This window comes from Hydra vulgaris, chromosome 11, assembly GCF_038396675.1.
Source record: "Hydra vulgaris chromosome 11, alternate assembly HydraT2T_AEP".
NCBI lineage: Eukaryota > Metazoa > Cnidaria > Hydrozoa > Anthoathecata > Hydridae > Hydra > Hydra vulgaris.
In genome coordinates, this window is record NC_088930.1 from 3,777,501 (window position 1) to 3,795,000 (window position 17,500).

General features: G+C 28.2%; 1 protein-coding gene across 1 annotated transcript in view; it reads right to left on the minus strand.

Moving 5' to 3' along the window:
• LOC101240231 (post-GPI attachment to proteins factor 3) overlaps window positions 1-17,500 on the minus strand; it is a 35,246-nt gene that overhangs the window by 1,058 nt on the left and 16,688 nt on the right. The window contains exons 4-9 of the mRNA XM_065809827.1: window positions 17,348-17,409; window positions 16,465-16,488; window positions 16,234-16,343; window positions 12,822-12,862; window positions 12,515-12,586; window positions 12,274-12,362 (exon numbers count right to left, since the gene is read on the minus strand). Coding sequence (XP_065665899.1) covers window positions 12,274-12,362; window positions 12,515-12,586; window positions 12,822-12,862; window positions 16,234-16,343; window positions 16,465-16,488; window positions 17,348-17,409 — 398 coding nt within the window. The remainder of the gene's footprint in view (window positions 1-12,273; window positions 12,363-12,514; window positions 12,587-12,821; window positions 12,863-16,233; window positions 16,344-16,464; window positions 16,489-17,347; window positions 17,410-17,500) is intronic.

Genomic DNA, 17,500 nt, shown 5'->3' on the forward strand with positions numbered 1-17,500 from the left:
TCAAATAGAAGATGGCACCTTTACAGGAACTCTTGATTAGTAATAGACCGGGGTTGATATTTGCTGGGACCTGGATTGAGACCAGGGCTGCATAAACATTACATATGCATACATCCTAAAGTATTTTTCTTTAATTCAAAATTCCTGTTTTATTTTGTATATATTTTAGGGTGATAACTTTTTTTTTTTTTTTCAAACATTTCCTGTAGCACAAATGAATGAACTTTTGCCTATTAATGACTAAAATGACGTTTATTCCATTAAAATACTGAAAAAGGTCATGCACAAACCACTTTGAAATGTTATGTATGTAGGCATTTTAGCATTTTATGTAATTGTATTAACAATAATATACAATAATAATAATAACATAAGTCATGAAACCGACTTGTGCAATAATTTATGTAGCGGAGAAATGTATAGAATTTTCCAGAACATCGTATAACGCTCTGCGCCGTCAGCCAGGACAGTGACGTCATGGTTATGTAATTATTCGGGAAGCTTCTGGAGAGTTCTAAAATTTTCTTCAGCTGTTTTGCAGTCTGTTATAAACTGGTATATAAGCAAGGTGTTCAAAGCGGGTAGTTGAGTTTTAATTATCTTAATTTGGTGTTAACATTATTATTGCCTTATTTTAATTATTGCGCATTCTCTATAGTTTAAGTATAAGGAGATCCTTGTATCATTTGGTAAGTTACATTAAACTCTTTCGCAAATTAAAATTGAGCATATAATATTTTATTAGTGTCTGCCGTTTTCATTTTCTATAATCATTATTTGCTTCTTTTGAAATAAAATATATTAACAATAACAGTTCAATTGAAAACTTAATAACAGTTTCTTTAATTTGTTATGTAATTAATATTGGCGTTAAGGTTCCTATTTCAGTTGCTGAGTAGAAGACAACATGTCGTTCAAGAAAAGCTCTTCTAACATGGAGAAGAACAAGGAAACCTGGACAAACAACTTAGTCCAGCTTCATGCCCCATCAAGAAGAGGCAAAGTGGCAATTCATGAAGCACCCTTGAGTGAACGAAGTTGCATGCCCTTGAAAAACCATGTCATTCAGCGCTTCAAATTTCTTGAATCCACTACCAAAGAACAGAGAGAGAGGATTGGTTTAATTGCTGTAGAGCTTAAAGACCTATGGAGCAAAAAGTTGAACTCCCTGCATGTATTTGATCAAGCCATTTGTGCAAAACTAGCAAAACTTATGAAAGACTACGAGCGCTACAGAAAAAAACAAAACTTTGATTCATTGAATGAACATTTTGACATGACCAAGATGAAAGGCGAATGGTTGTGCAAAGAGGATGAGAACCTCTACAAACTGCAAATTGAGAGCAAAGGTCACGTTGGTTATTCAAGTGGCAAACCTTCGAGCGCCAATACCATCCACCCATCCAAGCGAAAGAGGACAATGGAAGAGGCTGTGTCCACACTTACCAGCTTAGCATTACCTGATTGTTCCAAAAGTAGCACGGACTCAGTGAGCAAGTGGAGCATACACTTTGACGGCAAACACATTGACAGCTTTGAATATTAGGCCGTGGTCCTCAAGAATCTAAATCTAAAGAAATTAAGTTGACTGGGCTAAAATTGAAAAATGGGAAAGCTCAAACAATTGCAGAATGACTTAGGATGTGTTAAAGGAGTTTAACCTGTGGGGATCAGTTGTGATGATTGTTGCCAACACAACAAACGTGAATACCAGCAAGAAGACAGGCGTTGTTGTTTGACTGCAGCAAATGTTTGAAGAGAAAGGTCAACCCAAACCCAAGTTCATCAGTTGCCAGCACCATGTGCTAGACTGTGTTCTTTGCATTGTCATGAACGATGAGCTTCATGGGTCGACTAAATCACCAAACATTGAGTATTTCTTTGTGCAGGATTTGATGAGCAATTAAGGTAAATTAAAGCAGCCTTTAGCAACGATAAAACTGAGATTAAGGAAACAGGCAGCTGGAGAGATGACATGAAGTTTCTCTACCACCTCACTTAACTGAGAGGAATGAGATCCCTGTGAATTTCAAACAAATCCCAAACATCAACAATGCACGCTGGAACTCTCATGCCATTCTAGTCCTTTTTGTGTTTATTTTGACGCCAGATATCCGGATCAGGTTGTGTAAAATCTGTTTATTCATTTCTTACTCATGGGCTGACCATTGGTTCAGCAGTCAATTGTTCCGCATTGAAGATTTTGAAGAACTATCTGAAGCTCTGAATGACTACCCAAAACCTCTCAATTGCTTGAAAACCCACTGGAAAACAGATGACTCTTCAATCAAATTGCCCGAAGCAACCAGTGCTGCAAGCATGCCATCAAAGTTATGCAAGAATTGCACGACATCTGCTGCAACAAGGATAAGCTCCCACTGAGATTCATCCTCTATAATGACATTATTGAGAATACTTGACTTCCTTGTGCATTTGATGATCCTATACAATGTTGTATGCATGTGACTCTACAGCTTGTGTTTAATTTTGTATCTGCTTACAGTGACTTTAAAAATTTGGCCAAAAAGTCAATAATAATAAAATAAATAAAATTCTTAAATCATTGAGTTTTTTTATCAAATCGCCTTGAATGTAATATTTTATTTAATCTAAAATAAAAGCTCATCAAATTATGATACAGGGAAATGAGGTTGTATAAAAGTCATCACTCTAATATATATGCGTAAATAAACATCATTATGATCAACATGATCATCATAATCATCATTACCATCAAATCATCATCATCATCTTCTCTTTCGGCAAATACTACACCATATAAATACTAAAGTTTATATAAATATGAAAGGATATTGTATGCTAGCATCTAATTAAATAGCAAACATATATGCTTATATTCATAATATGTATGCATTAACCGCATCTCGGAAGATTTTATTCTTTCTGGACTAAAAGTTTGGAAGCTTTTATTCCTCAAGATAGTGAAAAATGCGTCATAGAATCTTAAGCAGTTGCTTTATTAAACACTACTCATTTTTTTCATCTTTTTTACAAGAACATCTCTCTTAAGAACAAATGTCCTTTTATTATTCCAAGAAGCCAATGTAAAAAGGTCCTGTCTGGTGTTAGGCTGTTATTCTCAGTTTACTAAATCTTGTATCTTATATCAGATGTTAGGATCTAGGGACTTTTGGTTAGTCTTCAACAATATCATTAACTAAAGTAAGTCTAACATTTAATCTCTAATTCATGGGTATGATCTTCTTCTGCCCAGAATAAAACCGAGTTATTCGCAAAGAAATCTTACTCTGATTTGACTCTTGAATCTAATGGCCATATTCTTCCTGCTAGTTAAACAGATTAACCCATTGGTAAATATCCAAATGACTCTGGCTTCCAATGTTAAAGTTAATTCTCAATTAAACACTTCTACAGCTTATGCTTTATTCAAGATTTCCATCATAGTCTTAAAAAAGTGCTCTCCAGAACTCTCTTCAATTTTTGCTAAATTTTTAAAAAAAGTGCTAAATAAGTGGTTCCAATTTTTCAAAACTCTAGAAAACACTTTGACCTCTCTAACTATCCTACAATTAGTCTTCACTCTGTTATTAGTTTCTTTATATAAAAATTTTGAGAATATTACATTATTTCTTTCTAACTGCAGTAGTAAAGTTATTCTTGAAGGCCAACACTTTTCTTTATTTCATAACTTTAAGGGTACCACAAGGTTCCAAACTACTATAAAGAATCATCTATGCTCCTGTGTTGTTTCTTATCTACAATAATGATCTTCATGAAAATTTTACATCTAAAGAGGCTTTATTTGCTGACGACTCAACTGTATACTCTTGTCTTGACAAAAAAATTCTCACTTTTAGATTGCTTAGAATAAGCAGATTTTTATCTGATCTCCTTTTATATACAATCTACAACTTTTTATCTGAAAACAGATTTTATCTGATGTTTTCCTTTTATATACAATCTACAACTTTTCAAGTGTTCAGTTAACCATTTATTAGAATTTTTACTTATTCTCTATTTTAAAGTAACTCATAACTTAGTAGTGGTTGCAATCTTGTTGGAAGTAAATAAGAATTTGAAAATATATAAATAAATGCCAGTATTTAATAAATAGTAAATGTAAGTATAAAACTATAATATATAAAGTATTATAAATTTTTTTCTAGCCCCGGCTACCAACCCCTGCTAAATCTTATAGTTTTGCCGGGGCCAGGACTGAGGACCCGGTTACTAACTACTCTTAATTGGATTCATACAAAACAAAATAATCGGGTCTGCAACCTTAAGTAAAATCTGATGCTTGAAGACTGTGAAAAAGGCCATTTTAGTACTGCCGTTGAATCAATCCGTTAGTTCTTTCAATAGCTCATAATAATTAGAGTTCTGAAACAATGCCAAAACTTGCTTTTAATTATGGAAATAACAAAGATATGAAATCCTTGACAATGTGAACTGGACTCTATGAAAAAATAATCGATCAAATTTTTTTATTACTATAATATTGGAATTAAAAAATTAATTTTGGATTATGTTAGACATCCTCACGTTAACCCATGGTTAATATAATTTTTACTTCAATTGCCAGTGGGTGAAAACAAAAAGACAAAACTAAGGATTATAAAGTGCTAAAAAAATCTTTCAAACGAGCGGCAAAGAACGCAAGAAATTAATTTGAGAAAAACCTAGTTTCCAGAGCAAAACAATGCCCAAAGCTTCTATATCAATATATCAACAACATGCAAAATACAAATAATCGTACCCAATCACTTCAAGATAAAAATGGTTTTATCTGTGACGATCTTTTTAATATTACTAATATCTTAAATACTCTATTTCAATCACTATTTGTCAAAGAGGATGCAAATTTAATTCCTGAAATTGATGATAAAAATAAATCCATTTCTAAACCAATGGATGAAGCTAAATATTTAAATATAACGAAATATTGGAACTTTTGAATTACGTAGATACAAATAAATCTATTGGCAGTGACAATTTCACCCAAGAATTCTTAAAGAATGTCACTAGCATGATGCCACTAGCATATCCAAATTTACTAATCTTTGATAAAAAACATTCTTAGAAAATAGGAAGCAAAGAGTAGTAATTAACCAAATTGGGTCCAATCGGAAATTAAATAATCGGAAAGATATTTTTAGTGGTATTCCACAATATTCTGTGTTAGGTCCACTTCTTTTTGTCATCTATATCAATGGCTTACCAAAAAGCTACCTAACTAACATATCTAAATTATTTGCTGATGAAACTAAAATCATTAATCAAATTTACAACAACTCTATACCAGCTCGATGACCTTATCAAGGCATTCAAATGGTTAAAAAAAAGGCTTATCAAGTTTAAAAATAATAAGTGTCATGTTATGCATATTGTCATGTTATGCATATTGTTATGTTATGCATATTGCCATGTTATGCATATTGTCATGTTATGCATATTGTCGTGTTATGCATACTGTTGTGTTATTCATATTGTCATGTTATGCATATTGTCATGTTATGCATATTGTCATGTTATTCATATTGTCATGTTAAGCATATTGTCGTGTTATGCATATTGTCATGTTATTCATATTGTCATGTTATGCATATTGTCATGTTATTCATATTGTCATGTTATGCATATTGTCATGTTATCCATATTAGGAATAACAATCTTAAGCACAATTTTTTATATTTTTTATTTTAATTCACCTCCTCAAGGCCGAGAAGGCCACTACAAACAAGGAGGCTACTTAATAGTGGTTATAACCCTCTCTCAACTCTATAAATCCAAAGCATGAACCTTGACAAACAAGGTCACTGCGTGGAGAAACAAGTTGAGCGCGGTACTACCAAGAATGTGGTGAGGATCAAACATGGAACTTTTTTTTTTTTTTTTTTTGGGAGGTAATTCACTTCCCAAGGCCGAGAAGGCCACTACAGATGAGGAGGTTAACTGTGGTTACAACCCTCTCTCAACTCTATAACCCCGAAACACAAACCTTGACGAACAAGGCCACTGCGTGGAGAGACAAGTTGAGTGCGGTACAACCAGGGATGTGGTGGGAATTGAACTCGGAATCTCTTGCTTATGAAACAAGTGCTCTACCACTACACCACTACCGCATTACTTATGAAACTACCGCACTTGCTTATGAAACTATACACTACCGCATTATGCTTATGAAACTATACACTACCGCATTTGCTAATGAAATGAGCGCTCTACCACTACACCACTAAAGCATTACTTTATAACTAATTCTGATGATGACAATTTAATAACTTTAGAAAAGTCTATATGTGAAAAATATCTAGGTATTAATTTCTCAGCCAATCTTAAGTGGAAACAACACACAATTAGCTCTGCGTCTAAAGCAAATAAAGGATTTGGTATGATAAAGTGTACCTTTAGTTATATAGATAAACAGATGTTTAAAGTTCTTTATACTACACTTGTCCATCCAAATCCTGAATATGGTATCACTGTATGATCTCCTTACCTTAAAGAAGATACATCTATATTGGAACAAGTAACAGAATGAGCAACTAAGCTAATTTATTCTCTTAAAAATATGACATATAAAGAAAGAATCATAAGTTTTAACTTAACAAAACTTTTAACTCTGCATTTAAGATGTGACTACATACAAAATTTTAAAAACATTAATAAAATAGATAGTGTAAATCTAACTTTACATGGATACGATTTCTCAGAAAATAAATATACAAAAAATTCAGATTCAGACACGTAAACACAATTTTAGAAGCTGAATATACTAAAAGTCATTCTAGACAAAATCCGTATTCAAGCAACAACTGCAGGCAATGAATTATTGGTGGAAGTAGTATATTGTAATAGCTTAAATCAGTTAATAACAATCAAAGTAACTTATTTTTATGAAAGGCTGTTTCAGTATGAAACACTAGCTGTATTAATACAGCCACAGCTTTATTACAAAAACAAAAAATATAAAAGTTAAGAGTTAGAAGTTAGGAAGTAGAAAGAACAGTCACAGTAAAAGAAAGCACCTTTGCTTAATAACATAACACAAGATTGTTTTTTGGTAGGTGAAGTAAAAGTTGATAGCTAACATTTATGTATGGTTCCCATAAGGGGTCAGTATTGAAAAAAATCCAAAAATAAGAAAAACACAAAAGTCAGTAAGAGTAGTGCCATTCATTCATTCTTCAATGTAGAAAAATGAGGTCGATTTCCGCCACACTACTGGTAGTACTGCACTCAACTTATTTTTTAAATCATAAAAATATCTTTCAAATACCCACGTACCATCCAATTTTGAGCAATTAATTTTATTAAAAATGATGTCAAGATTTTTATAAGTTTTATTTATATGGACTAAATGCACCATAATGCATAAGTATGATCATTGGTCTTTCATACTTATGGCGTAAAAGTTTAGTAAACTGTTTATTCCTAAATTTATATTGATAAACAGATTTTCTTCAAAAATAACAATCAATTAAATAATATTTTATTTCTCTATATCATGGTTATTGCAAATAAAAAGATTTCTATATGACAATTTCTTAGATCTTCAACACAAACCTCAAACACAGCATACCTTGTGCAGAACCCGAGATTTTATTGATTACAGAGTATTATTCCAAAAAATGTCAAACACACTTTTTTAACAAACTCTGTAATGTTTTTTTTGGTAAACTTTTTCATAATTATTTTTGTACTAAAACATCAACTCTCAGGTGATGTATGTACACTCGACTGTGGTTATTCCAATTGACTTTTTAAATTGGCTTAAATTTTAGTAGATTAATGTAGACTTAGCTGCATCTACGGTCTAATCAGTCAATGATTTAGCCAATATATTATTGATGCAAAAATAATTAATAACAATATAATCATTAAATAAAAATTTATAACATAATTAACTATAAAAAAATTAAAACCCTTATTCGTTGCGTTAACTGCTATTTATCAGCGGTTAAGATATTAGAACCCAAAGTGGGTATTCAAAATAATATTAAGAACACCCGCTTAAAATGTATTGATTAATTACAATCGGTACAAAAATGTTTTAAAATATTTGGAATTATACTTAAAAATATGTGGAATAATGAACTTACCATGACCCATATAGCACGGGTCATGGTCTATTCCACACCACCCCTTTCTATACTTATTCTTTATATAGTTATTTTATTTCAATAGAAAAGTAGTAGGAAATTAAAATCTTTGTTTTGAGTTAATGATTTAAGTTCAATACTTTATAACTTCTTATAAATACTTTATAACTTCTTATTGTAAAATTGTATACTTCTTTAACAAAAAAAACTGTACAGACTTATAAATTTTTTCCCTTATTAAGTTTCTTATAGGCTTTTATTAAATTTTTTTCCAGAACATCTGCAGCTTAGTAAGATCCACCCTGTTATTTAATTTTGAAGAAAACAAAAGTTTGAATGTAAAATCTTTTTTTGTGTAAGAAAAAAAAATGTCTCTTTAATTTGTGTTCAACGCGCAGACAACTAATTACCTAAGCACATTAATAACTTAAGCAGCTCTATCGTGACATATGCGCAAAACGTTTCTATTGCTGTTTTGATAGTTATAGAAATTCTTAGCTTTTTTAAAAACTCTCTTCCTTTTGTTTATCATAGTATTTAGTATCTTTATATATGTTATTTATATAACATCAATAGAACCTTAAAAATGTTTTATTTTGTATTTTAGAAAATTGGAAAAGATTTGAAAAAAAAAAAAAATTAATGTACAAGTGACAAGATTTGAACCCTCACATTGTACCAAAGCGCAGCAAGCTAACCATTTTGGCCACTAAAGCACATTAATCTGCCACTTTTTAATACTATTTAATAAACAAAAGACAGAATAACTATAAAACAGCAAATAAATGTTATAAACCAAAATTAAGGAGATTTTGCTGCAATGCAACTTTTAAATGAAAGTAAAACTTTATAAAAATATCTTTAAAAACATTTTATTTTGTATTTTAAAAAATGAAAAAGATTTTAAAATAATTTTTTAATGTTGAAGCGCAAGGATTTGAACCATGACATTCAGAGCGCTGCGAGCTAACCACTTCAGCTACTTAGGCGCATGTTCGAAGAAAGTTTTAACGCTATTTAATAAAAAAAAGACTTTACAAATAAGTCCTACAAATTAAAATTAAGGAGATTTTTGAACAATGCAATTTTCAAATAAAAGTAAAACTGTAAAATTCTATAAAATTTTTAACATTTAATAATTTAAAGTTTACATAAGTTAGACATTAGCATACACTTTCATTCACATTTTCTTGTAAAAAAAAGTGCTGCGACTCTTTCTTGTTATTAACTTGGCTTTAATGGCTGCTGTGTGTTCCATGTCAAACATTTAGTAACAGTAGCGGCAGCAGAAGCAACATTAAATTCAATATTTTATTTATATATGTATTGAAATGTATTAACTAGTTAACTAAAAGAAGCTATAAAAATTTAAAATACTAACATATTTAAAATCCAAGATTTCAAGGGAGGGGAGGGTTAAAAATTTTTTGCATTGTTTTAAGGGGGAGGGGGTCAGTAAAAAGTGGCAATTTATTATAAGGGGGGAGGGGAAGGGGATCAAAATTGTCAAAAATTTCATGACGTAAATTATGGGCGACCCCTTTCACAACAAAAAGATGAGTTGATGTGTAAGTATATGACATGTGACTATTGGAGTCTCATGCTTGGCTTAGGCATATACTAAAATTAGAAAGATAATAGATGTCAACACAAAAATCCAAATAAAAAGGAATTTAAATTGGTGTCATAAAGAGCAAGTAGGTCTGGTGAATTTTGCAAGTGGTAAGATTCAGCTGATGAAAAATTACTTAAAATACCACAAACAATTTTTAAAATTTATAAAGAAATGATAAAGACTTGATTCAACAACCTTATCTATGAAAAGAGAAAAAATTGATTTGATAATTATTATCAGCTTGATATAATATCTTCCTTGGGGATTTTCTAAAGACCAAAAAGATCAGTCATATGTATTCTATAATCCCAAAGATTTCTAAAAACAATAGTCATTTAACTAGAAAAAATTTTTTAACAATTATGTTATTCCGGAACAATTTTTCAAAATTATTTTGCCATCATTTAGAAAATTTGCTTTTTAATGTCAAACAAATTTAATTAGTGATGAACTTTAAAATGATGAAAAAAGCCTTGTGTTTTTAAATTGCTGCAAAAGTAGCTTTTACAACAAGTACAAAGTATAAACACATTGAGTGAGCATTTGTTCATTGCATCATAAACAATCGAACACAGGTTTACATACACACCAGCCTATTAGTTGAAAAAGAAATGCAAGGCTGGTCAACATAAATTTTCTGCTTACCCATAAGGTCTTTGCTTAGCAGGCCTTCTTCAAGACAGTAGCCTGAAGCAGATACATCTGCTTAAGATAACATTTTATTAAAACACTATCTTTATCCATATTTACAAAACAGCTCTGCTGATGGTATAAGCATGTATTCTGGCAGGTCTAAAAGTGCTCATCCATGGAATAAATAAAAGAAAAGCCGTTGTAGTTTGGCTGTCTGCAATAAGTACTTTAAACACCAAACCTTCTAAAATGTTTAATAGAAAAATTAGTTTAATAGAAAAACCTTAACAAAAATAAAGAAATTTAATATTGGGATGTGAACACCTTAAAAGGAAACATTCATAACAACATGTTGATTTTTTTAAATATACAGCTCTCGCAATTATGGTCAGCATTCAACAATGCTGACTTAACTGCCAAGCTAAAAGTGTTTGAGATTGGCAAAAAATTGCTGACCTCATTTCTGTTTAATGGTAAGACTTTTATGTCTTACCATTTTTTTTTGATGACCTCTAACAGTTTAAGGTTCGCCATTTATTGCCAATCTCATTTGGCTAAACATCTACACTCAAGAGCAAATAAACGTTATAGTATTAACAAAATAAAGAGAGATGAAAAATAGAAGAAATTGAACTTCAAAAAGGATTGTACAAAATGCATCAGAAGTGCATTCATTATCTGATGAACAGGGAACAGACACTTGCAAAAACAAAATGCAAAACTATTTGATTGACAAATCAATAAATTAAATAAAATCAATTTTTTGGGGCAAATATTTAAATAAAATATATGAAATGGGAGCTATTACAAAAAAAGGGGTAAAATTAATCATCTCAAAGTAACTGTAAACAGCTCGGTATAAATACAAATTATAAGTAATAGATTTTGTTTGCTATAGAAAATTTCTGAGAAAAAAAGAGGTTTGAAAAAAATATTTTACTTTAAGACTTCTGCCCTATATTATTGCTTAATAATAGTGAGTATGAGACTGGAAAACTTGACAAATTTCAAGTAGTTATTGTAAAACTTTATTTTATTTTTTGTTGCAGATTATTTAATACAAAAGAATTTTATGGGTAAAGTTGTTCCCATGGAAAGTTGGTGTTGTGTCCTGAAAGCATTGGTCTCCAATATAAAATGTTTTGGGTTTTGTGAGCCTAAAATAGCCAAATATGATTAATGAATTAAAAGATGTAATAGTGAATCTAGAATAATGATATAATTTCAATAGTAAAAAAACTTTATGACAGCATGCCAAAAAAAAAACAGTATTTAATGTGTTTATTAAATATCTGATTTTCATTTTTCTTTAAACTGCTTTCATTCATGTTCAATATGTTTTTAAATAGTTCAGTATGTTTTTAAATACATGTTCTTGTAATAATATTGAATTAATCACCAAATATATAAATCGTTTTCGAAAAAAGATGATTTCCTATAAATTCATTAAAACAAGTTTTATATACTCATCAATTAAAAGTTTTATATATGCAAAAAACAATACAGGAATGTGAAAACACAACCAAAAATACACTATTCATAAAAAAAATTAGCTTCATTAACTAAATCAGTTTTTTCAAAATTAAAAACTAAATCAGCTTGTTGATTATGTGGTAAATATCTAGTGCCAGAAAAAATCTAGTGATAAAGCAATAGCAATCAAGAGGTTTGAGCTTCCACCATACAATTCTGGAAGTACCCCACTCAATATAAAAACGCACCCCACTCAATATACAAAAGCATCCCACTCAACATACAAAAAATATTATTACTACCGAATCTTGTGCCACTAATTACATTTATTTTTGTAACCTAATACGAATACTTTTGTACGATGATTGTTTGATTAATTTCGTACGATTACTTGTGTCACCTAACATGGTTATTTGTATCATTTAACATGTTCAAAAAAAAATTATTACAACTAAAAAATCTTACCTATACCATAAATAAGTAAGAGGCACAGTTGATAAATGCCACAAAGAATGTGCGTCAAAGGTATAAAATATTGGTGGAAAATCCCATAACTAAAAAATCTCTTAACTGTATAATAAATTTTTCTAATGATTATAATTCATAACAAAAAAAAACTAATTGAAGAGTGAAATGTTAAAAAACAAATATTTTAATGCAGAACAAGTCTAACAAGTCAACTTAAAAAAATTTACACTAATGTTACCTCTAAGGATGCAAATAAAAAAGTTCCAACCATTGTTACGACACATTTCCAAACATAATGACGATGAGAATGCTAAATGGAAAATTTATGTTACAGTAAAAGCGTGTATTTGCACAGCTATCATGATTTTAATTTTTTTTGTTATATATATAAACACAAACAAATACACGCACACAAACACACATAATCACAAACATAACTAACAAAAAGCAAAGTGGTAAAAGGCTTTTATGAAATTAGAAACATTTGTTTATTAAATTAAAAGCAAAAAAAATAATTTTAGTGCACTATAAAAAATTCAAAGTACCTTAAAACACCAGACCATCCAAAATGATATATTAACTAAACCTGTAAAAATAACACAAATAAATATATGTATAGTTACTAAAGAATATTCAGGGCTAACTGTCTGGCTAATTTGGGCTAATTGACAGCGCAAACAGATATTTTCGAATTGGGTTTTAATGAATGTTTTGGAAAGAAAAAAAAAGCAACCCAAATTAAAGCCAATATATATATTCATTCATGGCTATATATCTATATATCTATATATCTATATATCTATATATATATATATATATATTTATATATATACATATATAAATATATATATATATATATATATATATAAATATATATATATATATATATATAAATATATATATATATATATATATATATATATATATATATATATATATATATATATATATATATATATATATATATATATATATATATATATATATATATATATAGCCCTTGGAATTAGGGTTGGCATTCAGCAATGCAAATCTAAAATTGTTTGAGGTCAGCAAAAAATTTCATACAGTAAAAATTTCTATATTTCATGGGAAAACTTTAGTGTCAATTTTTTTTGCCAAATCAAAGTTGACCTCTAATAGTTTAAGGTCGGCAAAAAATTGGTGATCTCATTTTTCCTAATTCTGAGGACTGAAACTTTTTTCTATAATAGTTTATATGTTCAAATTAAAAAAATAGAAAAGATTCATTTTTCCTTGCTAAATAAATATTCACATTAAGCGGATTAAAAATGAATATTGCTCAAATATTTTTAATGATTTAAAATCACTTTTCTGGTTTTCGCATATTTTGCGGAAAATCTGAGTTGGGTTAACTAAGATTTGATAACATAGATCTGTGCTTGGTAGTTGAAATTTTGAAAACTTAGCCATGAATGTCCATCCTATCTGATTCCTACGTCATCCTGGTAATTTTTCAACAAAAAGACTTTTTTAAAGCATTTATATTTTTTAATTTACCATTTTTAAATGCAAATGTAATATATTTGATGGATGACATAAATTATTGAAATTTCAACCTTTTATACAAATGAAAATAAAAAAATTATTTGATGTACCTTTAGCTATGTTATCAAATATGTTTTCAAAAATGTTATGTTTTACAATAAATCTTGTTACTTTTAGGCGTACATTCATGTTAAAGTTTTATTGCAATGACGTAACCTTTATGCGTTACATCCCAAACTATTAATTTACAAATTTTGTCCAAAAAACTGTTTCTGTGAGTCAAATTTTAAAGAATAAGTTAAACAAAGTTATGCTGAATTTTTCTTTTTTTGGATTATCAAACCAATATCAAATAAGTTGTTAAAAAAGTTGTCCTCTCCGATTAAAGAATGAAATATAAGACTCGTATATATCAAGTTAGTGTAAAAATTTAGTTTAATAAATTAAGAATTTGTAAAAGTTATTGTCACAATTGATTTGAGTTGAGCAACTGTTCTTCTGGTTTAGAATAAAGTATGATTATAGTATTAACTGGGTGTACAAAGATAATTTACTATTAAAGAACTTATTTGTGGACCAACTGATTATAAAACAGTTTTTTATGATAATAAAAACAAATTATCAAACTATTTAAATTTTATTATCTATTTGTATATTTGTATAATTAATAAAGCATTTTATTTTTTGTGAGAAAAGATTATTGATTCAAGTCCCATAAAATAAACCTACCACCAAAAGTGAGGCTAATTCAAAAACTTAAATTCAATTTTGGTCAATGAGTTATTTTATTAGATTTGGTGAGTCTTTATTTATTAACAATCTAACACCAAATTATTAGAATTGTATGCACAGAAAGAAATTATTAGAACTGTATGCACAGAAAGAAATTATTAGAATTGTATGCACAGAAAGAAGTAAAATGCTTGAGTTTTTAAATGGTTGAGCTTTAATGTTAGGCTAAATATTCCAAAATCAAAATCTGGTTTTATTTTTATAATGCAATAAACTTATCAGCTTAGTGAAATTATTTTCTAAAACAATAACTTCTAGATTTAAAAACGTACTCTTGTTTGTTTGTTTTTTCAACATCTTCGCTTCCAACGAGGCTGCATTATTAGAGTTGGAAGTTACTGGAAGAGAAAAGATTATAGAGCAAGATTACAATTGGCAGATGACTTAAAAGATTGCAAATTATATGATCCAGGAAAGCAAGATGAAGGAATTTAACAGCAAATCCCCCTTTTAACAACATTTTTCATAATTTTGTTTTGCTTTCAGACTTCAATAAAGTCTGTTTTAGTTAACCTTTAACAATTAAGTAAGGTTTTTTTGTTTTTATAATAGTCAAATAAAAAACAAATAAACGCGGCAAATAATGAACTTTAGTAATTTGATGTTACTTTTTATAAAAAAAAATCAGAAAAAATCACTTTTGCACTTTGAACTCATTTTCATTTTTTGAAGAGTTGAAGCAAATTAATGTAAATAATAAATTTATTGTTTCATATGATGTCTAAAGTTTGCAAACATACCTCTTAAGGAAACTAATAATTTAGGTAATTGAAAAAAACTTTTAATTATATATGAATTCACAATTAATTTAATGATTTTGGTTATAGAAAAATACAGATAAAATTGAATAAAAGTCACAGTAATTAATAGTGATTTGTTGTCAAATAAATAATTTTTTACTTTCCATACTCTCAAAGCTTACAATTTATAGAAGTGTATATATATACATATGTAAATATATACATATTTATATATTGACTGATTGTTTATGAATTATATTATATAAAAGTAATACTAAAACTATTGAACATAAAATAGTGCCCAATACTACAATAATAAAGCAATAAATGTTAAAATTTGTTTAAATGAAAAACAACATTAATAATAGTACTTAAAGTTTCGTGCCATACACTGCAATCATATATGTACATATTTATATGTATGTACATATAAATATGTACATACATATAAATATGTACAATAATATATATATATATGTACATACATATATATATGTACATACATATATATATGTACATACATATATATATGTACAATAATATATAAATTCATATATATATATATGTACATACATATATATATGTACAATAATATATAAATTCATATATATATATGTACATACATATATATATGTACATACATATATATATGTACATACATATATGTACATACATATATATATGTACATACATATATGTACATACATATATATATGTACATACATATATATATGTACATACATATATATATATATGTACATACATATATATACATACATATATATACATATATATACATACATATATATATGTACATACATATATATATACATACATATATATACATATATATACATACATATATATATATATGTACATACATATATATATGTACAATAATATATAAAAGACTTACCAAGAACTATCATTACCCTCATATTATGGCTATAATCAAACTCAATGAAGTTCATAGTGTATGTATGATAAAACAAATTAAGAAGTAGAAGCAATCCTGAAGTGTATGTTCTAATTTTAGCAAACAACATTATTATTATTATTTTTATTATTATTATTATTATTATCATTTTTATCATTAATATTTAAACTTTATAAATAACAATTTAAAATAGTTATAGTTAAAACTCACAATTTGTGATGAATTCCAGAAAATCTAAATAACAATTAGATTTTCTGTACAATAACAATAACAATTAGAGCATATTTCAAGTAGAGCAACTTTCTGTAAGAATCAGGCAGCACTATTCAAAACAGAATTTTTGCATAATTTTGAAGAATGATATTTAGATAAGCCAAAATGTTTACAATACCTATTTTATTATATTTTAGTTTTGAACTATTCAATGAACAATAACCCAATAAAAGTGAAATATCTATCAAAAAGTATATACTTTTTTTATTTTCAAGTGCTTCCAACTACTTTTGGTCAATATTTCAAAAAATTTAGTCAAACATTGAAATTCAATATCTAGAAAACCAATGAATATTTTTTAAATAAATTTATAATAAAGCTTCTAGTGTAAATAACAACATATTAAAAAAGTAACAATTTTAGAGGTTGCTATTAAAAATTTGTATGTTTGCCTGATTATTACACAATGTCACTCTTAAAGTGAATAAAATAATAGTTTTTAAGTACTAAAGATAATTTTGTTAAGTGTTTACAACACTAAACAAAATTGAGAAGCCCATAATCAATTATACCTTACAACAATTAACAAAATTGAATAGCTCATAACCAATTATACCTTGCAACACTTAACAAAATTGAGAAGCTCATAATCAATTATACCTTGCAACACTTAACAAAATTGAGAAGCTCATAATCAATTATACCTTGCAACACTTAACAAAATTGAGAAACTCATAATCAATTATACTTTCTAACACTTAACAAAATTGAGAAGCTCATAATCAACTATACCTTGCAACACTTAAAAAAATTGAGAAGCTCATAATCAATTATATTTTGCAATACTTAACAAAATTGAGAAGCGCATAATCAATTATACCTTGCAACACTTAACAAAATTGAGAAGCTCATAATCAATGATGCACCAAAGTAATCTAATCTCTAAATTAAAATAATTTTTTATAAAAAAAACTTTTTTAAATAATTTTTTACTTAGCTTTAAAATATATATTTAATACCAGAAACTAAATAA